Source organism: Protopterus annectens, chromosome 1.part1, assembly GCF_019279795.1.
Source record: "Protopterus annectens isolate FY-2018-M chromosome 1.part1, PAN1.0, whole genome shotgun sequence".
Classification (NCBI taxonomy): Eukaryota; Metazoa; Chordata; order Ceratodontiformes; family Protopteridae; genus Protopterus; species Protopterus annectens.
Window position 1 is genome coordinate 14,043,173 of NC_056726.1, and position 25,895 is coordinate 14,069,067.

At 39.5% G+C, this 25,895-nt stretch overlaps 1 protein-coding gene across 1 annotated transcript in view; it reads left to right on the plus strand.

Moving 5' to 3' along the window:
* Window positions 1-25,895, plus strand: part of DOP1A (DOP1 leucine zipper like protein A) — a 2,183,138-nt gene that overhangs the window by 2,037,563 nt on the left and 119,680 nt on the right. The window contains exon 35 of the mRNA XM_044073353.1: window positions 16,161-16,216. Within this exon, the coding sequence (XP_043929288.1) occupies window positions 16,161-16,216 (56 nt within the window). The remainder of the gene's footprint in view (window positions 1-16,160; window positions 16,217-25,895) is intronic.

Genomic DNA, 25,895 nt, shown 5'->3' on the forward strand with positions numbered 1-25,895 from the left:
ATGTACATTTGGAAATTCTTTATTAGTTGTATTGCTCCTACTGCAGTTGGAACTATTTTTTTATAGGCTCATAGTTTAGTACTAGGCTAACTGTCCTTGTGGGCCATTTTAAGCCTAGCCAATTATCCCAGGTGAGAATAAACCCTACACCTTGTGTCTGTAAGGTAAACACCTTAACCATTATGCCAAACTCCCCTGGGTCTATTTCTTCCAAGTTGTTCTAGTTTTGTCCATACAAATCCTGGTATTTTGTAACTTTACCTGTCACCTCTTGCTTATTCTCTGTTCCCCTACTTGCAGTCATCCCTATCAGCAGAATTGCTTTTCTCCATTCCTATGTTGGCTTAGTTTTTAGAATACTTTCTGCTACTTTATGACTATAGTATTGTTATTCTCCTTAAGGATCTACATCCAAAATCCCAGTCTCTCCTTATTTCCTGAACTTTTCCCATTTTTCATCATCATTCCTTTCTACTTTGAGTTATAGCTTTCTGCTTATGCAGTGTAACTGTGTAGCTGCAAAATACTCATTCAAATCAGGAAATCTGAAACCACCTTGTTCTATTGGAAGAATCAACTTATCCCACTTGACTCTTCCCCACCCAGATAAAATCCTTCAGTTCTTTATTAATTGCCATCCACAGCTTCTCCTGTGGTTGATTGAAATATGCCTGACCTGCATATAAAACTAAAGGGACAAAAAACATTTTCACTGCTTGTATCTTGCTATCCATGTCCATAAAACTGAGCTTCTGGTTTCTCTGTTTTTGTATTATCTTTTATTTAGTCTCTTCCCACAAATCCTTAGCTGCCATAACAGAATCTTTTAACCCATACTCCTTAAGTACCTCATTTTATCATGTCTCCATAAGTGTGGATGTTGCTGAACCAATTTATGTGTGGTACATAGTTTACAGCTACCACTATTGCCTTTTGTTTTATCTTCATTAATTTTCTATCCTGAAAAGACTTGAAACTGTCTCAAAATATTGTGCAACACTGAAATGCCCTTTTCTGTTTTTTATCAGGTACAAAATAATATCATATGCAAATAAAGGCAAGTTTTCCTAAGTACCATACCAATTATATCCTTGAATTTCCCTTATTTTCTTTGCCTATGGTTCTAAATATAACAAAAATAGCAAAGGGGAAATAATAGGGCACCCCTGCCTAGCTCTTCTGTTCAAAGAGAACTTATCGAGAGGACCTCCCTACACTTTAATTTTCACCTCTGATCCATCATATATCCTTCTAAATAACCTTATTGTGTCAGGAAATGCAGATACTTCCATTGCCCCACTAATCAATCCCAGTTTACTCTGTAGAATGCTGCCACTGCAACAAGACCCACCAACAACAGTGCTATTTTCTTATATTCTCTCTGGATCATAATTGTTCTGTTAATGTTGTCAAATGTTTGCTTCTCCTCTACAAAACTACTCTGATCTGTATTTATTAACTCTGACATCACCTTTGCCATTTATTTAGCCATTCTAGACATAAACAAATTGAAATGGGCCTATATAAAGCTGGCTCTGATGGGTCTTAACCATCTTTAGGTATTATAGCTATTACATCTTTTTTCCAGGATGTTAGTGCTGCTACTCCTTTTAAAATACTGTTAAATACTTCCATCTAGATCTTTATCACTTTCTTCCCTCCTAGCTTCCAAACTTCTATTCCTGAAAGACTTTCCTGTAGGGCAAATATTCTGATCTTCACTGTACTGCAATTTCACAAAAAGCATATTGAGGTCCGGCATTTTCAGCCTTTAGACCATTTGATATTTACACTTTTCAATGTTGTGATAGGAATCCCATATATTCAAGCATTCAGGCTTCACATTCTACCTACAATCACCTTGTCTTAAAAAGAATTTAGTTTGCTTCACTTTTAACATTTCCCTTTCTGTAAAGTTGATTTCCTTTCTTGGAAAGTGCATTTCCTGTTTGCTGTAATCTTTGTCAGGATTTCAGATCTCTGAGCTTTCTGTATAGAACAACTGTGTATGGCATTGTGTCTGTTTAGTACATGATCCCCAACTTCCTGGATATTTGTATCTGAGATTATTTATAATCAAACTTTACTGTTGCTTATTTATTTCCTTGAAAGATCTAACATGGACAAGGTCTTGTTTTACAAGCTGGATTTTCCAGAAAAACACACAATCTGTAAGACAAAGGAACATACCACTCAATCTGGAAACATCAAAAATCTGGACAAAGGCCCATGAAAAGTAGGCACAACTGGCCAAAAATCTGTACACCGATTAACATGCAGTTTGTATACATAATATGTAGCCCCCTCCACTTCAGTGGAATTGTGGGATACCAACACTCATATGCAAATTGAAGAACAGTTTTCTTGTGTGCTTTGTACATAACATCTCAGAAATATTAGTACCTGCAACAAGGATTGTACACTGCTCCTCATAATTAACCAGAAAACAGATATTTATTTATTATATTTTATGGTGGTAGAGTTCAGCAGCTAAAATGAGATACAGTGACACCTCCAGAAATAATCAGGGTCAGGGACAGACAGATGTTTTTAAAATAATAGTGCTATTAACATGACGTGTTGACAGAATAAGAGAATGAGAGTTGTTAATCATCAGTGATTTACAGAACAAAAATATCAGGCAAAAAATCTGGACATTCTGTGAAAATCTGGACTGTTGAGAGATATGTTCCTGCTGTTGAGCTGAACCAAAATATAAAATATTTAATGGAATCCCTTTCTTAAGCATGTGTATTGAGAGTTATGTTACATATTTTTGAAGAAGAGATGTATGAAGCACAACTAAGTATACATATGTGGCTGAAAACAGACATTGCCAAATGGCCTTTTGAATATAACTATGATGAGCAACATGTAATTAATATATGCTGCAGCATATTTATCCTAACAGTAGTCATTGACAAAGTAGTAAAATAAATTATTATCCAAGACAGAGCATTTATTGTCACTTTATTTATAATATCAATTTCTGTAAGTTGACACTATTCACACAAATTTAAAAACATCACTTCCTGTGCGCATTAAAAATACAGAGCTTACATTACAAAATTAAAACAATTTAAACTTTGGTTAGATTCAGAAGTACAATTCTTTTTAGATATAAATTACACTACTGAAACAAATGTAATTAATCTTTGGGATAAATAATGATTTTAAATGGAAAGGAAGTGATGAAATACTTAATTATGTAGTAACTAGAATGGGATTTGTAAGTTCATAATGGGAATGAATAATGATTGGATGCTACACAATGTGTTTTATACAAAAGGACCTGTTTAAAATAGTATGGCATTTCATCTGATGAAGTGACAATGTGAAATTCATTGTAATTTATCGTGCTTAATTTTATTTGTTTGGTGAAATAAATTGGAGCTATTCTCATCCTGCCTTGGTCATCGCTTTCAGTTTTGCTTGGTTTGGTGGTGTAACGTGGTGTTTTTCTACAGTTTTTTTGGTGTTTGGAGGTGATTATGGCAGTCTAGGAAGCTCATTGGACAGTTAAGTGAGCTTATAGACTTGTTGTTGTAAATCTTTGCTGGACCATGATGGACAGAGAAGTAAGAGAACTGTTTCATGGTGAAGGAAACATCCGTGACATCGAGGATTCTAATGGTCAGCAGCTACTCCGGGATTTTATGAAGTGGTACACACGGTTGGTGTACGAAAGAAATCTAACAAACAACCGGCACAAGAAGCGCTACGAAGCTGGTGTGTAGCAGTGCGAATCAACCAAACGGCACAAGAAGCTAAAGGTACTTTTAGTAACAAAAATGTTATCGGTATGATATAGTTTTAACATTTCTGGTAAAAGGGTACCAGCTGGAAACAATACAGATTCTTACAACAAAAAAGTGGACAATTTGTTTAAGTTATTACACAAATATAAAAGCATTGTTATTGTATTTGGATGAATGCCTAAAAAAGGATATTGTTCCTAAAGGTCTTAGGACCTGGAAATATCCAAACAATGTACAAGTGGGATCTGTCTTTCACAAAGAATTGCTAGTCGTTTTTAATAGATGTGGTCTGGAAATAGTTAAACTAATAATTGATGAGAACAAAAGGAACTTGGAGAATTTACAAGGACAAATAGATGTCCTTGATGTGGCTATTAAAGATGACCTAATGTTTGAAGTAGAGAATGAAAGACAAAAATATTTTAAATTGAAAGATGATGTTGACATTAAATGCAATGTATTAGTTGATAGGAAAATGGATAAACTAAGGAGGGACATGTTTGAATATGAAAATCAGGTTTGTTATCCTAAACCCCCACCTTATAGGAACCAGTATTACAATAATTCTAATATTAACAATTTTAATAAAAATAAAAAAGTGGTGGAGAATTACTTTGGAAATGAAGAGTGTAATGAGGGATTAAGTAATGAATATGATGTGGAATTTCCACCCCTTGATAGATACAATGGAGAGAGGTGGGTAAACAATAGGGGTTTTGGAAATTTTCAGAAATGAAAAATGAACCTGTAATAGAAGTGAACGAAAACAAAAACACCCTTGAAGGGTTTACTATTTACAATTTTAGCAATTTGGTGTTAGATATACAGCATTTTAAATTATTGGAAAAAGGTTTTAAATTTATTCCACTTACTCAAGGTAATTCTACCCAGACATTGATAGATATGAAACTTTTTTTAAGAAAAATGAATTTAGAACTGTTATACCATAAAGAAGGGATAAATTCCAATAGTAATCTGGTAACAGGGAATAGTAATTATAACAAAAATCAGTTAGTTAAGAAATCTACTTTCAACCCCCCTGTTCATAATCAGTTAAAGAACTTTGAAACCATAATGGAAAAAGAAATCAGGAAGCAAGAAAAAAGAGTTAAACAAAACAAAACTCAATACAACCTTAACCCACATGAATATGGGAAATTAAAAGAACTAAAAATGAACAAAAATGTAAGGGTAATGAAACCCGATAAAGGTGGGGGGATAGTTGTAATGGATGTTATCTTGTATGAAGGAAAGATGAATGACATAATAAGAAATGAGATCAAGTATAGAGAAGTTTCTACTACAGAAATCAATACAGCATATTCACGTATTGATAACATTTTGGAGGATATGTTTAATGAAAACCTTTTTACTACGAAAACCTTAGCCTTTTTGAAAATTGAAAAACCAACTATACCGGCCATCTTTGGTATACCAAAGATTCACAAAAACTGTTTGGATCCCCCCCTGAGGCCCATTGTCTCAAAAGGCTAAACATATATGGGTACAGAAAGAAGCTATTCTAAAGGACTCTTGGGACCTACTGAGAGGATTGAATAGTAACCTGTTTGATGATGAGTTGATCTTTGTTTCCATTGATATTGTGGACCTATTTGGATCCATTCCTTATGAGGCTGGTATAAGGATGTTTGAAGAAGAGGTTTTTGGAGACAGTATTTTAACTCTTGAAGAAAAGGTAGTGTGCACAGGGTTAATGGATTTAGTGTTGAAAAATAACTATTTAACCTTTAATGGAGAATTTTTTCAACAATTACAAGGTGTATCAATGGGGGCTGCCTGTGCACCTACCTTTGCTAATCTAGTACTTGCAAATTGGGAGGAACAATATATTTTGAAGTCTCCATATGCTAAGTGTTGGACTTTATATAAGAGGTTTCTTGACGACATTTTAATTTTTTGGACAGGGGGGAAGAAAGTATTGGATGAATTCATTGAATACATAGGTAGGACTACAGAATTTTTAAAATTTACATACAACTATTCAGAAACCAACATTCAATACCTGGATGTTGAAATTACAAAAAAAGATAAGAGTTTTGAAACGTGTGTATATAGAAAACCCACATTTTTGCATTATAAAAGTGCCCACCCAATATATTGTAAGAAAAATATTGTAAATCCAGGATGACCAATAATGAAGAAAAATTCAAAGCAGAATGCGACTTGTTAGAAGGAATGTTCCTTGAAAGAGAATATCCCCTAGTATTTATTAGAAACATTAGATCCGAAGTGGAAGAGGGAAGAAAAGGAAGGTTTCAACCCATTTTTGGTAAAAACAGTGACAGTAACAAATTAGAAGAGGACAAGGTTGGAAATTATCAAAAATCCCTGATTATTGAATATAATTTATTGAATCAAAATATCAAATTCGTGTTCCAGAGAGAATGGGAAAGATTTATGGCCCTCACTGACTTGGAAGGATTACCACAAGTTACACCAAAAGTGGTATTTAAAAACCCAACAAGTATAAAAGGAATTTTGGAAAATAATAATTATAGTAACAGGGGAAATCAAATAGGTATTAGAGCTAAGGTTGGAACGTTTAAATGTGGGAAATGCAAGCAATGTGAGCATATTATTAATAGTGACCATGTTTTCTTGACTAGTAGGAAAAGGGACATAAAAAGTAAGGACTACTACAATTGTGACTCTATAGGAATTGTGTATTTGGCTATTTGTACGGAATGTGAGTCATTCTACATAGGGAAGACAGAAAGGACTCTAAAGAGGCAACATATGTATAATGTCAAGAAAGAAAAAGATAATTATACAGACATACTAGGACATGGCCAAATTTATGTTCTTTGTATTAGATCAAATGAAAAGGAATATAAGAGGTGGCCCTTGGGAGGAAAATATAGCCTATAAAGAATTATGGTGGCAAGTGGCCTTGGAGGCGAATAAAAAGCCTGGGCTAAACGAATATATTTCCATTTTGCCCCTCTTGAAAATTAGATCAGCTAAGCTGTGAAGGAATATGCATTACCTGATTTGGACAGTAGGTGTCACCCTTACTCTAACTAGAAAACATTGTTCTTCACACACACGCACAGAACTTGTAAATAGTAGTTTTTAATAATGTTTTTTTAAAAAAATGGTTTTTACAAAATGATTTTAGAATCTTCTTTGCAACATGTCAACATTCTAACACAGTGAAATTTTTTTATATAAAATATATGTATTTACTTTTAAAGGGTTTTGATATAAAGACTATTAAATAATGATTTTAATTGGAAAGGAAGTGATGAAATACTTAATTATGTAGCAACTAGAATGGGATTTGTAAGTTCATAATGGGAATGAATAATGATTGGATGCTACACAATGTGTTTTATACAAAAGGAACTGTTTAATATAGTATGGCATTTCATCTGATGAAGTCCGACAATGTGAATGCGTTCATTCATTGTAATTTATCGTGCTTAATTTTATTTGTTTGGTGAAATAAATTGGAGCTATTCTCATCCTGCCTTGGTCATCGCTTTCAGTTTTGCTTGGTTTGGTGGTGTAACGTGGTGTTTTTCTACAGTTTTTTAATCTTTGGGATACCTTGAAAGCCTATCTAAATGGAAAAATGTGTTCATGGTATAAAAACAAGCTAAAAGAGTGGGAATCAGAATTATGTAACATCCAAAAACAAATGACAGATCTCACTATTAATTCATCTACTTACACACAAAATAATCATAAAAAAGCATTGGAAGACTTCAACAGAAGAAATAATGAAATCCTAACGCACAAAACTAATATAGCTGTAGAAAGGTTAAAACTTAGTTTCTATGCAGTATCACCCAAACATATGCATAATTTAGCACTAAGATTAAAAAAATTCTATTGAAAATAATATTACAAGTATTATACATGAAGGAAGGAAAAAAAACAAAAAGGTTTCGGATATGAATGATATACTAGATACATTTAAACATTATTTCTCTGACCATTATAATGATACTTCACATATAACTAATACATCAAACTTAGACCTGAAATTAGTAAAGGTAAAGGCAATACCAGAAAAGTTAGTTAGATGTTCAAAAACAAATATCTCTAAAAGAAATTACTCAAGAAATCAAGGAAAGTAAAAGTAATAAAACACCGGGAATTGATGGAATAATTAATGAATTGTGTAAGATATTTCCATCTTCAGTAACATCATCATTTCACAAAACTTTGAATGAAATTCTAGCACAAAACACAACTCCAATTTCATGGAGATACTCCTTAATTACACCCATTATAAAAGAAAACAAAGACCCTTTACAGTGTAAATCATATAGGCCAATATCTTTACTTAACAAGGATTATAAAATCTTCATGTCAATATTAGTTAATAGAATTAAAAAAATCATTGACACACATAATAAATGAGGATCAAACAGGATTCATTTATAAAAGACACACATGACAATATACAAAGAATTCTAACACTCATAGATTTTCTAAACAGAAACAACCAAGAAACTCTAATAGTAGCTTTGGATATAGAAAAAGCCTTTGATTCGTTGAGCTGGGATTTTCTTTTTAAGGCTTTAGAATTGTTTGAATTTCCTACCAATTTTATTACGCTAATAAAGAATATTTATAAAAACTAAGAAAAACGAAAATATCCAAACCCAGAAAAAGCTGAATGGAGTAAATAACCAAGAGCACTGCACCAAAAATAAAGATCCAACAATTTTATTCCACCACGATAAGAGTTTAGTGCTTTTGTCAAAAGTACATAAAATTGACTTCTTCAGAACTACAAGACACACATAATGCTAATTTAAATAGCCTGCCCTACTCAACAATTAGTCAAACAAGAAAGATGTCATTTCCTGCTAAAGAATGTCATTTCCTGCTAAAAAAAGTATGTCATTTTCTGCCGTTAGAAAAATATATCATTCCATGCTAAAAAAGTACCACCCCACTAAAATACTACTGAATTATTGATCCAGTGATCCCCCAAAAATAGAGCATATGTTAAAAACATTACATAAAAAACAGCTTTTAGTTTTAACATAGAACTAATAGAAATTTTATCATTGAGCCCAGGTGGCACACATGCATTTAACCTTATTTGCCACTTGAGCTCTAAAAATTCAAGAAAATCATCGACAGGTCCTCCCCTTGTACCCAAGTCGACCTGCTCTAATACAAAAAACTTGAAACAGTGTGTGGGATATAATTTAATATGCTTAAATAAGGCATTGGTCTCCCTATGTTTGTTAATACAACTGTGTTGATAGATCCGTTGTCTTAAAGCTCGGACAGTCTTACCGACATAATAACAGTCGCAACATGTACAGGATGCAACATATACAACCCTCTTGGTGTAACAATAGTACTTTTTATGTGTAGTGATTTTACCAAAATTCCTAAGTTTAATAAATTTGGCATCAATCACAAAAGAACATTGGGTGTTGGGTGCATCTTCCACACTTGAAAGTACCACCTAGTCCAGATGCCACCTTTTTTCTTTCAACTAAACCTTTGAAAGATGTACACTACCAGGGGTTTTTCACCTAGTTTATTAATGATATTCTCATCAATACGAATTATATTCCAACAATCACAATGATGCATTTGATGTCAAAAAAATCAGTAGTGAAAGGTAACACTAATGCCCTGCTATAGTTGTTCATTCTCTCAGTTGCTAAGGGGCTGGTTAGACCCAGAGGGTTGTCCAATAATGTTCTATAAGCCCCATTAGTTCTTTTTTGTTGGACCTCACCTATTATGTCCTTAAATTGAGGGGGGTAACCTCTTTTCTGTAACATACCCAGTAGGAGGTCGCACTCTCTAAGAAAATCAATATCCTCAGATACCATTCTGGCCAATCTAATACATTATCCCTTCACAAGGGATTCCTTCTGATGCAAGGGATGCCAACTCTCAAAGTGCAAAAGAGAGTTGGAGTACGTGGGTTTCCTATAAAGATGTGAGGTGAATCTCCCCTTGGAATAATCCTTCCTAATGGTCACGTCAAGGTAGTTCAAAATATGATGGTCTTTGGTCATGGTGAACTTCAGAAAAGTGGTGGTGTTGTTAATATAAGTAAAAAATCTATCCAACTCATCTTCACTACCATGCCAAAATAAGACCAAATCGTCAAGTTACCGCCCATACAGTACCCACATGTCCTTGAACTCGGAGTTCACAATATACAGGTCCTCCCACTGGGCAAGTACTAAGTTGGCAAACGATGGTGCACAACAGGTGCCCATAGCCACCCCTTGCACTTGTTTGAATATTTGCCCCTCGAAGGAAATGAAGTTATTGTCCAGAACCATCTCCATACAGGATCTGATGGTAAGAATGGTATCATGATTCAATGAGTTCTGCTTACATAAATATTCGTAGAACCATTCAATACCTACATCATAGGGTATTACAGAAAAGAGGTCCCCTCACATCAGTGGTGACCAATATAAGACATTTGTTGTACATTTCATGTTTAATCTTGGACAGGAAATCCCATGAGTCTTTAATAATTAGGTCCCTATCATCCAACACGTTTAACTGAACAGTCAACAAACTTGGTCAAGCTAAAAAAACACCCCCCTGAGGAGATCTCAGCGGTTAATGAACTAGAGGGGGGGGGGCAAGGCAATGTGAACTATGGACAATCAAACTACCAGTATCAGTGGAGGGAGGGAGACCACAACAACAGCAGCATTGGAGATGAGTGATGCCAATGTTTGCAACATTATTTCCAACTTTGGTAATAATTTTAAGGTGTACAATTACAGTAAGACCAATGTAACTGTTGAATGGGCAGAATTGTTTTCGAAAGGTCTTAATTTTGTGCCAGCTTGTAAAACTGACATTGTCAGTACTATTTTACAGTTCAAAATCTACATTAGGAAGCTTAACATGGCCCTTTTCTTTTCACAGGGGGATGACCCTATTACTAATCTCTTGGTCAATGCTAGCCTCTTTATCAGACCAAGTACATTCATTCCACCTATGCGCCCATTGGTGGAAGTGTTTGAATCTTTTTGTGAGAGACAATTTAGAAAAACAATCTCTCACAGGAAAAAGGCTATTACATTATATATTAGAGAACAGTGACATCCAAATTATGAAGCCTGTAAGGGGGGAGGACTAGTTATGGTCCCTAGGGACTACAACAGCAGGATGATTGACCTGCTGTACAGTGATACCTATACTGAGGTCTCCATTAATGAGCTTAACATAGCTTATAGACGTATTGATTTAGATCTAGAACAACTGTTATTAAATGAACAAATCACATTAGAGACCTTTAGATTCCTAGAGACAAAACATCCTAGGATTCCGACCATTTTCGGAATCTCAAAAATCCACAAGAGTATCCTTAATCCCCCCCTCTGGCCAATTGCGGATGCAAAAGTATCAAAAACTTTTAGCTTGGCCAGGTTCATTGACTGTTCAATTAAACATGTGTTGGATGATAGGGACCTAATTATTAAAGACTCATGGGATTTCCTGTCCAAGATTAAACATGAAATGTACAACGAATGTCTTATACTGATGTGAGGGACCTCTTTTCTGTAATACCCCATGATGTAGGTATTGAATGGTTCTACGATTATTTATGTAAGCAGAACTCATTGAATCATGATACCATTCTTACCATCAGATCCTGTATGGAGATGGTTGTGCCCAATAACTTCATTTCCTTCGAGGGGCAAATATTCAAATAAGTGCAAGGGGTGGCTATGGGCTCCTGTTGTGCACCGTCATTTGCCAACTTAGTACTTACCCAGTGGGAGGATCTGTATATTGTGAACTCCGAGTTCAAGGACATGTGGGTTCTGTATGGAGCGGTACCTTGACGATTTGGTATGGTAGTGAAGATGAGTTGGATAGATTTTTTACTTATATTAACACCACCACTTTTCTGTAGTTCACCATGACCAAGGACCATGATATTTTGAACTACCTTGACGTGACCATGAGGACGGATTATTCCAAGGGGAGATTCACCTCATATCTTTATAGGAAACCCACATACTCCAACTCTCTTTTGCACTTTGAGAGTTGGCACCCCTTGCACCAGAAGAAATCCCTTGTGATGGGACAATGTGTTAGATTGGCTAGAATGGTATCTGAGGATATTGATTTTCTTCGAGAGTGTGACCTCCTACTGGGTATGTTACAGAGCAGAGGTTACCCTCCTCAATTTGTTAAAGACATAATAGGTGAGGTCCAACAAAAAAGACTAATGGGGTTTATAGAACATTATTGGACAACCCTCTGGGTCTGACCAGGCCCCTAGCAACTGAGAGAATGAACAACTATAGCAGGGCATTAGTGCTACCTTTCACTACTGATTTTTTTGACATCAAATGCATCATTTGTGATTGTTGGAATATGTTTCGTATTGATGAGAATATCATTAATAAACTAGGTGAAAAACCCCTGGTGGTGTAGAAAAAGTGTACATATTTCAAAGATAGATATTTCCTGCACTAATCCCTGATTGGGATGTGTAGATAGGCCTCTTTTAGTTCTAGGGTGGCTAAAGCTATTGGAGGGTGAGCATTTTGAATTTTGGTATCACCAGGAAGGCATTTAGAATTGATAGATCGAGGATTGGGTGCCAGATGCCCTCTTTTCTGAGTACCAAGAAAAGCCTGGAATAGAAACCTTGGCCTGTCTGGTCTGCAGGAAAAGGCTGTATTGCCCTCATGGAGAGCAGGGAATGGTCTTGGTTTTGGGCCTCTGCCCTCTGGTTTGGAGGAAGATCTGGGAACCCTTTTGGGGTTGGCAGAGTGTGGAAATTAAATTTGTATCCCTGGGACACTATGTTGAGGACCCATCGGTCATTGGTGATGGAGGCCCAGTTTTTTTGCATGGGAGGAGAGTTTTCCTCCTAGGGGCACAAGCAGGTGGGCAGAGGTAAAGGGTGGAGCTGTAAAGTCATTGTGATTCCTTTCCATAAGGGGCTGGCTTAGCACTCCCTGTTTTTGAAGTGGAGGAATTCCATTGCTTAGATCTCCGCATTCCCTGGGACTGCTGTCTTAGGGGGTCTGCTTCCCCTAGGTCTAGTCTGAGCTGGCCTTGACGGGGCCAGAAAGGACCAGTGCTTGGAGAGGCAATGCCTACTGAACCTCGGAGGCTGGACCTGTAAGAAGTCTTTAACTGTCTGCATAGATTTAGCTTTTTCTTCCATCTTTTTTAAGACCTCTTCTGCCTTGGTGCCAAACAAATTGTCATTGTTCAATGGTGCGTCCAATAGTTTTGATTTGACATGGTCTGATAAGATCTGTTCCTTAAGCCAAGCATGCCTTCTAAGTACAGAACCTGTGACTGCTGCCCTGCAGGATGCTTCTAAGGTGTCAAAGCCACATTGCAAGGTGTGTTTAGTAACTTGGCTTGCAGAATGCATAAGCTTCTGTAATTCTTTATTTTCTGCACAAACCAGAAAGGTAGATATTTTTTGTTTAAGGAGTTCCATTGTATGTTGCTGGTTTCAGCATGTGGAACTGACAATTGAGTGCTCTAATGGCAAGAGTTGCAGAGGTGTATACTTTTTTACCCCATCTGTCTAAAGTTTGGGAATCCCTGTCCAAAGGGGTGGGATTCTTAGCTGTGGTTGCTTTTATTCCTTTAGGTCTTTGGGAGATGACCTCTGGGTCAGCAGTAGGATTTTTGAAAAGAAATTTGTGTGAGTCAGGGACTCTGTAATATCTGTCAGGTTTCCTGGGAGAAGGTGGGAGGGTGTCAGGAGTTAAAGTGGATTCCATAAAGACATCATCCACAACATCCAAGACTGGAGGAATGTTTAAAGGTCTGTGCTGTGATAAATCTAAGAATTGCCTGAGTCTCTTTTTGGACTGAGGATAGTCCTGACATTCCCATTAGAAATGCTCCCTTAAAGTGTGTAGGGTTTCACCAAATGAAAAATCCTCTGGAGGAGAGGCAGAAGGAATGGATTCCTTTGCATCTGAATACGCATAAGCAGACAAGGGTTGCATGTCTATATATTCAGAAATCTCAGTTATCGGACTCCTGGTCAGATAAAACTGCTGGGGACAAGTCTCTTTTTCTTTTGGAAGGGGTAAGCTGGCTTTCCCTAATAAGCATGATAAGGTCATTCTCCATTTTAAGCATTTGAGATTGAGGCATGGAAGCAGGTGCTTGAGCTTGGTTCGTCATTTTTTAGGCGTAGTTCATACCCTGGGCCTTAGAAACTCGGTAGTTTTAGAAATAACTGAAGATGTGAAAGAAGTCGTCGGTTTGTGTCGAATATCAGTAGTGTGAAGAACTTCCTCGGAAGCTGGTGCCTGATCAGCGGCTGCGGACCCATCCAAGGTAGAGACATCTGCAGGATCCTTAGTCAAAGAAGAGTCTTGTGGCATACCGGACTCCGAACGGGTCTCACTAGCAGCCTGCGAATCCACAGAAGCGGGCATCAGGGGCTGCGAAAGCACCTTACTGAGGACTGGTGAACTGGCGACTAGCTTAACGGAAGCGTCGTCAGCAGTTTTGGACCTGTGCGGTCTGTCTCTGTCTTTATCCTTATGTTTTTTCAGAAGATTGGTAGTCGGATGGCTTACTGAAGTCATTTCGGAATACGGAGATCTGGAGCAAAAATATTTACCTACAATAAGGGCCTGATGACATATAGTTCTGGCATTGAACAAAGCACAAAACCGATAGCGAGGGACGTTGTGGTCTGGGCCTAACATGTGATGCAGTAAGAATGGAAATCTCTGTGTGGTATTTGCTTTCCACAGGCGAGACAATTGTTAACTTTTTCTGACATCGGTTAGAGCAAGAAAAAAGGATCCCCACCAGGGTACTTAGCTTTAAAAGACTTCAACTTCAATTCGGAAATGAAAACTCGGGTAGCGGCCGACCAGCACTCATGGGAACTGCTTCTGCTTTGGGCTTCTCGGCAAGAAAGACTGATGTAATGGTGTCAGCTCTCTTATTTTTTTTACCACTGACGACCTGACATCAGTCCTGGAGTGACAGCAACCGACGCAGAAATACTAAGCCTCTGGTATTTGGGCCGACTAAGGGCTACCTTTGGCAGGATAATCCAAGTGTGATGACTGCAACAGTGGAACACGAACATCTGTTTTTTTTGCTTTTACCAAAAGCAGGCAGGGTGACTAGATTTTGTACAATGTGTCTCTCTGGCTTTGAAATTGTATTTTTCTGTTGCCACTTGGTTAATGAGCTCCTTCCTAGACCTTTTAGGCATTACTTCATCAGAGGTGTGTTACAGCTTCAGTTTATTATTTCAGAGGCAGTATAGCCATGTGGTCAGCAGTTCATAACATTTACAAAACTTTGCAGTCTGGATATTATACCCCTTAAGTGCTAGTGTTTTGAAAGACAGTCCTGAATAAATTGTTCTTTTACTGTCAGAGACTTGCCTCCATCTGTAAACCTTAATGCTGAGTATTTGTTATTTACTTGGAAGTCTTCTGACTGAGAATCTCTTGGGGGAAACACCTTTGCTAGCTCCAGATTTTCTAGTGATACTTAGCAAACATACCACCCATCCAGAGTCTTTTTCATTTTTTTTTTTTTTTTTTTTTATGACCTTAGTCAAACATTTGCTGGATTATAGAAAAACACTTCTCTTCATTTTGTGGAGGCTATTTGGACTAGTGGTTATGGGAGAGTAGCATCCCCAAAGGAGGATGTCTATGGAGAGCAAAGCCAGTCATTGCCTCCTGGAAGATGGAAAAATTCAGTTAAAGCCTGCTTGACTGTGACTCTGTGAAGTATTTGGAATCATACTTACAGGACTTTGTAACTATTCTCTCTGTCTGACAAAATCTTTGAAAGGTATATGTCTGGCCATTCAGTCTATATTCACTACTCTGTCTTTGCAAGCACAGCAGACTCCTTCAGATTTTGCAAGTGAATTATTTTAGGTTAAGTTAGTTATTTTTTTTGAGGAGTATTACCTCAATGTGCCGTATATTTGCATTGTTTGTGATCTGTCTTTTATTAACCATTCCACTGGATACCAAGTATAACAGAACTAGAAGACCTGCGTAAGACTTTTCCAAAGTTAACTTATCTTGGTTAGAGTCCATTCTTTGCACTTACCTGGCTACTGCTTTGTAGTCTTCTTAGCTTTTGCTTTGATGTCTTTTAAGTAGTTCTGCTTCTTTTCCCCTCACATTCAGTATTTAGTAGGTCATACCCTGCCTTACCAATAGTGGATATATGAAGTTATTCTTGGTAGTACAAAAAACTGACTTTGACCTGCTTACATTTCAAACCTGAAAGCATGCATACAGATATGTTGACAGTGAATGCCCTGCTTGTAAAAAGGCATGCCATAACATCCTTCTTCCACTGACATTGCAGGCTTTTGAATGTTAGCTGCACAGAGGTACTTTTAAAATACTGCCACTAGCAAATAATTTATATTTTCTTTTCTTTCAGGTACAAGTGTTTTTACTAATGGAACAAGAGCTCACAGCAGATGAGGACATTTCAAGGTAAAAATCAGTGTTTTCCTACCACATGTCTATTTGTGTTTTGGCATCTTGTCAGCTTTCATTGTCTGCCTTTCACAAACCCGAACTGGGTGAGATCCAGAGTTTGGAGGTTACCAATGTCTTTGTTTATGAGTTCCATGATGATGATATGTTCCATGGCCTTGCAGACCAGGCTCATCAGGCTAATAAGTCAATAGTTCTCTGGATCAGTGGTGGCTCTCCCTTTGTGGAGTAGGATAACTGTTGCTATGCGTCATTCAGTGGGCACAAAGCCTGATGTGAGGCTATTATTGAACATGGTGCTTAAGTGGTGAGCCAGTTCGTTCTGAAGTTCGTGTAAAACTCAGCCTGGGATGTTGTCCGGTTACATGGATGCTGTGTTTTTGGCTTTAGAGAGTGCAGCTTTTACCTGCATAGTTGTGATTACATGGACTCTGCATTCTTCCTGTATAGATATGGGCCCTTTAGGGGTGAGGGGGGGGGGGGTAAAGTTAGCACTGAACCTATCTGTCAGGATGTTGGCAATATCAGTTGGTTCTGTAATTTTCGTGCTGTTGTGCTGTAACTCAGAGCAGATCTGGATGTTGCCATCGAGATTCTTGACATAGCTATAGAATGCTTTGTGGTTGTCCTTAGTTAGTGGTGATTTTGTTTTCGTAGCTAGCTTTGGAGGATCTTATAAGGGATCTCAACTTCTTACTGAGGCTGACCAAGGAGCTCCTCCACTCATGGGATTTTACTCTCTTTTGCAAAAGTTTCTTCCTTCTGTTGTACAGTTTGTTTATGGCAGGGGACCACCAGATTGGCTTCCTTTTTTGGAGGATAGCGTCTTGATTCTGTTTGGGATAGCATGATCCATGCACTCGTGTAAGTGCTTAATGAGTGCATTTGTGTAGGATTCAGCAGTTGTAACTGTATTGTCCATCTACATGAGTGTCATGAAGTTCATCACTTCTGTGTTAAGAAGCATGAAGTTGGCTTTGGAGAAATTGTTTACCGTGGTTTCCTTAATGGGGGTTGGGGTATCAAGGATGATTAGCTTATGGTCGGATCGGACCAACAAGGAGTTGACTTCAGGTGTGGAACACCGGTCACTCATGTTGGTAATAATTAGGTCTAGGATATTGTTGCCCGTGGTGGGGGTGTGGATAAGTTGATCCAGGGCATTGGAGTTTATGAATTCCAGAAAGCGTTAAGCTAAGGAGTTGGTACACAAGTAGTTTTCCCAGTTAATGGTGGAGTAGTTGAAGTCGCCCATTATTAGGGTGTTTGGTTGAACCCTAATATTTTCCAGTACATCAAGAAAAGAGTAGTGGGAATCCTGGGGCATGGTGGGGGATCTTTAGCAAGCTACAATTTGGATTGCAGTTTTGCCCAGAGTTAGTTGCACTTGGATAACCTTGGATGCATTATCCTGAGCAACTAGCCTGGAGGTGTGGATATCCTTAATGAATATGGATACACCTCCGCCTTTGGTGTTTCGGTCCAGGTTACATGGCTGAAAAGTGTGGTATGAGTTATAGCGTGGTAGTGCAGGGGTGCTCTCTGGAGCCTTGAACCAGGTCTCAGTCACTGCACAGATATTGATGTTCTCCATTTTAAGGAGTGCCTTGAGTGAGTGCATTTTGAGATTTAGACTTCTAGCATTGAGTAGCATTACCCCCAGTTTTTGCTTGCCTCTTCCTGTTACGGTGGTGAATTTGTTATTTGAACCTTGCCTAAAAAGGCACTATAGGGGCAGCAAGAGCCTTAGCCAGTATCTGGAATCCCAGGGGCGACAGGTTCAGGCCATCTGTGGCAAAGCATCGTGGTCTGTCGACCATGTCATCCCAAGCAGACAGATACTAGATCCCCTTAGAATGACACCAGAAGCTTAGCCAATTGTTGAAGTCAATCATTTTGTCCTTGTACTGCGGTATCATTCTGGGCGATGGCAGAATGCTACTCAGGGCTAGGGTCATACCTGCCTGGGCTACAAGATCGGAGAGCTCTTCGATGTCTTTTTTCATGTAGTCCAGGGAGGTACATCTCAGGTCATTCACACCAACATGGACAATGACAAAGTCATATTTGTACTTGTGGAGTGACCTGAGTGCGTGGGTTATGTGGCAGATCCTGGCACCCGACAGACAGCTGACAGTAACCTTTCCTTGTTTAGCTTGGTGAGAGGGACATCAGTGTGCCTGACTATAGAGTCAGTTATGACTAGTGTGTTGGGCACGTTGTTTTGCCTTATTGGCTGTGGTGTAGGGGCACACTGAGTCTGTGGGTTATGTGTCATTTGGATTGTGTTGGGGGATGGAGGTTGCTTGCGTTTCTGCTTTGGAGGTCTCTGTTGCTTAGACAGATTATTATTGAGAGCCTCCGCAAATGTTTTTTTCTTACTATGTGTGGATTTTGGTGGTGTAGAATTAGTGAGACTATGTGATGAGTGTGGTGTGGTGCAAATGTTTACCTTCTCATGACTGTCAAGTTCATTCTTGGTTGGAGAGAGCTTTACCTCCAGTTTGGCTAGATAAGTGCATCTCTCACAGGTTGTATTGTTGGGTGGTAGGAGGAGAGGGTTGTTTATGTACATGAGGCAATTTCTACATTGCTTCAAGATGCCCAGATTCATCAGATAGACAGGAGAGAACACTGGGAGCTGACCCTTGGACATGCCTGAACAAAAAACTATTTTCCTCCAGATAAGTGAGGAAAGTGAGTACAAGAGCTGTTTTTCTCTAAGCAAGTGAGAAAAGAGTACAAAAACTGTTTTCCTCTCGGTAATGAGGAAGGTTGAGTGCTATAGAAATTAGTAGCTTATTTAGTGCTTACAAGTTCTGAACAAGTGCTGAGCACAAATAAGCAAATTTAAGTGCTAAAACTAAGAATCTGTATCTGCACTAGATGAGTTACAGGACAGAAACATGTGCAAATGCAGGCTTTCAAATCAGAAAGTTGGAAGAGATTGCCCAAATGGCCAATTACTACAATTTCTGGGCCAGAACCACTCCTTATGTGGTAGACAGGTTACCTAGTGCGTACCACTCCCACTGATGAGCTAGAAGGCTTCCCTCCAACACAGAAAGGGTTGGGGGGCTCAGAAGCTTACATACAGTCCTGGATACAGCAAATCTGTATCTGGAACACTAGTAACAGGAAAGGTAGGAAACAGGCTTACAGTTTTTTTTTTTTTTTACAGAAAAGTAGCAAAAACAGTAGTAAAAACAGTTCACATGCAGTGCAAGCTAGCAAACTTGAGTATGTAGCAATATTAGACCAAACAGTTTAAAAAATGCAATTAAATTGAAAAGGACTAAAAGCAAGTGCAGAAAGAGTTTATTAGGTAGAATGTGGTAAAGAGATGGGACTGAGGAAGTGTCCCAGATCAAATCTACAGTGGGGCGGGCAACTGCAAAAGCCACCAAATTTAAACTACAAGCAAAAAATAGGGAGGGTGGGTGTGACAAAACAGTTTCAACAGAGATCTAAGCAACAATTAACAAACTCTAAAACCAAAACAAATATACTCAGCTCTGTATATTTGCAGATAGATTGGAAAGCAGTCTCTCAGAACACAGGTTCCAGCAATTAGTCTCTCAGAACACAGGTTCCAGCAATTAAATGCAGGCTGTTACTATTAGGTCTAATTTTATGCAAGTGATCCTTGAGTTAGATAACACACAAGCTGTAAAAAACAGTTAAACCAACTGAAGACATGGCAGAAAATAGGGGGGGCAGTTTCAACAGAGATCTAAGCAACGACTAACAGTACAAACTCTAAAACCAAAAAAATATACTCAGCTCTGTATATTTGCAGATGGATTGGAAAGCAGTCTCTCAGAACAGGGAGACAACAGTTTCAACAGAAATCTAAGCAACGATTAACAAACTCTAAAAGCAAAAAAATATACTCAGCTCTGTATATTTGCAGATAGATTGGAAAGCAGTCTCTCAGAACAGGCAGACAACAGTTTCAGCAGAGATCTAAGCAACAATTAACAAACTCTAAAACCAAAAAATATACTCAGCTCTGTATATTTGCAAATAGATTGGAAAGCAGTCTCTCATAACACAGGTTCCAGCAATTAAATGCAGGTTGTTACTAACAGATCTAATTTTATGCAACTGATCTTTGAGTTAGATAACACAAAAGCTGTAAAAAACAGTTATACCAACTGAAGACATGGCAGAAAAAAAGGGGGGGGGGCAATTTCAACAGAGATCTAAGCAACAACTAACAGTACAAACTCTAAAACCAAAAAAATATACTCAGCTCTGTATATTTGTAGATAGATTGGAAAGCAGTCTCTCAGAACAGGGAGACAACACTTTCAACAGAGATCTAAGCAACAATTAACAAACTCTAAAACCAAAAAAAATATATACTCAGCTCTGTATATTTGCAGATAGATTGGAAAGCAGTCTCTCCGAACACAGGTTCCAGCAAATAAATGCAGGCTGTTACTAACAGGTCTAATGTTATGCAAGTGATCCTTGAGTTAGATACACAATCTGTAAAAAAACAGTTATACCAACTGAAGGCACTGCAGAAAATAGCGGGGGGACAGTTTCAACAGAGATCTAAGCAACAACTAACAGTACAAACTCTAAAACCAAAAAAATATACTCAGCTCTGTATATTTGCAGACAGATTGGAAAGCAGTCTCTCAGAACACAGGTTCCAGCAATTAAATGCAGGCTGTTACTAACAGGTCTGATCATAAATGATCGTAAATGTTTTGCTTCTAATTAAAGAATAATGTAAAGGAAAGGAGTTCCTCTGAAGCATTTTTGTCAGCAAAAGTGGTTCAATGGAAAGCAAACAAGTTATAAGGTACACCAGAAAATGATAGTCAGTCAGTGCTCTTCAAAATGGCAACTATCTTCCCTTTACCTCCTTCCTTATCCAGCAACAGATGTTCACAGATATGTGGCTATCTTAAATTGTTCAGCAAACCTGTGTCATCAGGTTTGTTCACAAACTATAAGGACAGAAGCTCCATATATTTTAATGCCTTAAATACAGCTAGTCTTTTATTTGATATAGCAACCCCTGACAGAGTAAACCATTCACAGAATTCCTCCCATTCAAATATGTCATTTTTTTATTGCAGACTGCTTGTCATTCCAGAAAAGGAAAACCTTGCAAAACCAGTTCTAGACTTAAGTGAACAGCTTCATCTCTTTTACAGATCAGGATTCCTAACTGCCTACACAAGTCATGGAAGATTTAGTTTCAATCCGTTGAGACCTTATCACAAAAAGTAACCCAGACATCATTATTTTCAGTCTGATTTTGTCTGCTTCCTGCGGATTCATCCTGTGGTACTTTAGATCTGACACTGGCGAATTCAAAAGGCTTTAGTCCATTTTGGCACTGCCTCCCTCACCCATAACTTCTACTCCTCCATCAACTCCCTAAATCTAGTTTGCTGCCATTCCTGCTGGCAGCTTGGTCTTTGGCTCCACTTTATTGATTCAATTTCACTGAAGAAGTTAGCAGCAGATTTGTGAGTCTTTCTTTCCTTACCTTAAAGAGCAGTTGCTAGTGGGTTTTGATAGGTTTAGGTAGTTTTTTTAGGTAGTATTTTAGGGTTGGGTAGTTTAGATAGTTTTCCCTTTTTTTCCCTTCTCACTATTTTCCCTTTAGTCATTAGGTCTTTTACTATTTTTCTATTTTTTGTTACTGTTATTGATGTGTGTTGTGATAGGACTGTGTCATGGATAAGGGGTTTAAAAAGTGCATATCCTGCGGGCACAAGTTGCTGTCCCAGGATGCACACCTTTAATGTGTGCACTGTCATGTTCCGGAGCATTTGAACTCGGTTGCTCATCTGTGAGATTTTCAGCTCAAGTTCTTTTAAATAGTGTAAAGCCAAGCCTGTTTTGAAAGGGCCTTTACCTTCTACCTGTTCTGGTCCTGCTTCTGCTTGTAGGGCTTCTCCCCTGGATCCCAAAACTAGGTCAGAGAAGCCTTTGCCACAAAACTTTAGGCACACCAAAAGGGAGCACAAGAGATCTTGTTTGGCCTCCACCTCCGGAATGTCTATCTTGGGCTGTCTAGGTCCAAAGGTCCCTCAACTTTCAGCCTCCCAGGCAGCATTGATACCAACATCTGCTCTGACATCTCCAGCTCTGAGTAATCTGACCTCCTGTTTTGATTGCTGGAGTTTTCCCCATCTCCACCACGATTCAGAGCCTCCCCAGCTTGGATCTGGCTTGTAGGGTCTTCTTCCCACAGACACCCAAAGCCATCATCTGTAGCCTTGTCTGTCTGGTCATCAAGTTGGTGAGCAACATCAAAACTGTGGATATGGAGCAAATGATGAGATCCTTTTTCCAGACACAGATACAATTAGGGCTTATTTCTTTGGTTCCAGTTCCAACACCAGGACCCTTGGCTCCATCATTCTGGTTTCCTCCCTCTGCCCTTTCAGATCTGAGATTTTTGGGGCTAGCTGAGTTTCCACCCTCTGGATCAGATCTGACAGCTTGCTGTCTTCAGTTTCATCCTGTTCCTTGGTAGCCTCAACCCCACTTGTTCAGGGCCATCAGCACCTTGGAGCCTTGGTGTTGAAGCTGGAGTGTCTGAGTATGGGCTGGCAGTTCCTGTTACAGGATCGTCACTCCCTCTCTGAGCTTCAGCTTTAGCCAGGTCAGCTCCATTCTCAACCTCCGGTCTAAGCACAGCTCCCTTGGGTTCAGGTTGTCTTCTGTACCTTCTGGTTCTGGGACCATTGCACCCAAGAGGCCCACCTCCTCCTCAGCCTTTGCCATTTCTAAGAGGGTGTTCTCTTCTCAAGAGAAGGGTCAGATGTCTTCACCCTCTCCCAGTTGTCATACATTCCTCTGGCCAGTTGCCAGTCTGCTCTGGGACAGCATGCATCAACCTGCTTCCAGTCTATTCTCTTGGTGGGGTTACCTGACTATTGCCCTCTTTTCAGCTGCATCACAACAGGAGGTTTTAGGGAAGCAAAAGTTCAAAAGGAATCACTTGGACTTCTCAGAGGAGTCCCCTCACTGAGAATCATGAACTTGAGGAAGAAGAGGGATCTCCCAAGTCTCCATGTAGTGACACCTCCTTTGGTGATTTGTTGGAGTGCTTCAGTAGCACAGGGGATGGACCACCAAAGCCCCCCCTTCTCTGGGGGAGTCAGTTTTTCTGGTGGCTCTTGATGTAGGTCCATCCATGCATTGGGTGGTTCCCCTATGGATACTCTAATAGACCTGGTAGCCTGGAGGGCATGGAAGGAACCCAACACAGTAGAACCTATCCCTAGGAAGCTGGACAAAGTTGTTGCTCCCCCCAGACAAGCCTCATTGGAGTAAGGGCCTGGCCATCGATGCCACTGTGGTGGTGGCAGCCACCAAAAAGGAGATTTCTGAGGAGAGCTCCTCGATTCACCCCTGACCTGGGAGTCTCTGGTACTTATATCAGTTAGGAAAGTGATCCTATGCCACATCCAACTTTGCTTTGAGGGCACTTTACTTATTGCACTTGACATGGCTTCAGTGGGACCTAGTCTGGTAAGTGTTAAGCACCCTGAAGACACAGCAGTCTCAGGATACCTAGAAGAAGCAGAAGAGTCAGTTGTCCACCTTGATTTCCATTCCCAAGTCTTCAGTGAGACTCATCTCTAACGCAGCTAATGGAGCATCCAGAGTGGCAAGTTCTGAGATTGCAGTTGTGCAAATTTGCATACTGCTTCAAACAGTCCTTCATCAATGCCCCTTTTGATGGGTTCTCCTTGTTTGGACCCAAGATTAAGAACAAATTGATGAGGAGTGACCAACAGGAGAAGACACTGTTTGCTATTAGAGTCCACTTTTCTACCTCCAGTGATTCTTCTGTAGAAATCAGAAAGGGGGTACTCATCTCTTCTTTAAGAAGTTGTAGTTCTCTTCCCAGGATGTTCCTCTGGAAGATTACTCCCAAGGGCGGGGCTGGAGTAAGAATGGATGCCACCCACAGAGCAGAGGCAGTCAACAGAGTCAGGGCTTCCATGGGGCTATTTCCAATGGGCCTTTTCAGCCATCCTGAAGGGTTGCCCGACTACTGTTCTTTGGAGGCAGTCCGGGGTCATCTAGCTCTCCATCCCAAAGCTTTGGAGGCCATCACCTCAGACGTCTGGGTGTTGAGAGTAATATCTAGAAGTTATATCATTCCCTTTGTAGAAGTTCTAAACTGTCTCCCAAAACATCCCTCAAATGTTCCACCCCATCAGAGACTTTGCACAGAAGCAGAGATAAAAAAAGCTGCTCACAAATTGAGTTATTCAAGAGGTCCCAGCAGACCAGATAGGATCCAGGGTCTATTCCAGATTCTTTTTAATACCAAAGAAAACCAAGGACCTCATGTCAGTCTTGGATTTAAGCAAACTAAACCACTTCATGAAAAAGTCCAAGTTCCAGATGGTCATGGTGCAGTCCATATTACCTCTTCTGATGAAGGATGATTGGATGTGCTCAGTAGACTTCAACGATGCTTACCATCACATCAAGATAGTTGTTCCCAGAGGTTCCTTCACTTCTGGCTGGGAGCCCTGCCATTTGGTCTCAAAACAGCTCCCCGGGTGTTTACCAGGTGCATGGCAGTGGTCGCAGCTTGGTTCCGGCTGCAGGGATTTCAAGTCTTCTCATACCTGGATGATTGGCTCCTAACCTCCCCCACAAAGGCACCATTGGTTTCAGCCAGGGACTCCTTACTCTGACTGTGTGACAACTTGAGCATTACAGTCAGCTATCCAAAATCGAGCCTTCAGTGTGTGCAAGTCTTAGACTTCATAGGGTGTCATCTGGATATGGTCCGTCAAATCACTGGGCTTCCAAGCTCCAGAGTTTCCAGTCTTCAAGATCAGGCCATGTCAGTGCTTTCAAATCCCAACCTCTGGCTTACACACTTCTAAAGCTTCTGAATCATATGGCAGCGTCAATAGGACTGGTCCCTTTAGCCAGATATCACATGACGACCATACAATGGACACTGGCTGTTCAGTGGTTCCTCCAAACTCATCCATTTGATTTTCCCATATGGCAGACGAGAGTGTGTCTCAAGCATATTCAGTGATGGTTACAGTTTCCATTAGTAAGGCTACAGAGACCATTTGTAATGGCTTCTCCTTCAGCCATGGTCAACAAAGATGCCTCCCTCCTGGAGGGATATTTCAAAGGGAGGATAGTTCAAGGGTCCTGGTCATCTGCAGAGGCTCACATTCACATCAACATTCTGGAGATGAGAGCAGTCCTCCTAGCATTGCAGGCTTTTCAGGGCACCCTCCCTGGGGGGTGTGATTGAGATACAGATGGACAATATGTCAGTCATCTGGTATCTCAGCAAACAGGGTGGAACACTTTCTTATCCTCTTTGTCTGGAAGCCATGAGGGTGTGGCAGTGGATGATCTCTTGTCAGTGGTTTCTGATGACAGTGCATACCCCCGAGGAAGTCCAAAATTGTTGCTGACAGCCTCAGCAGGAGCATTTTTTTGTCTCATCAGTGATCCCTAAATGCAACAGAGGCAGCTCAGCTTTTTCTGTGCTGGGGCACTCCATGTTCAGACATGTTTGTGATGGTAAGTTTTTACAGAAAGCAACCTGCTGCAGAGCTACTGTGATGCTCATTGCCCCCTTTTGTCCTCTCCAGGTGTGGTTTACCATCCTTAGCCTCTTTTGAAATAACCCTATTGGGTATTGGAT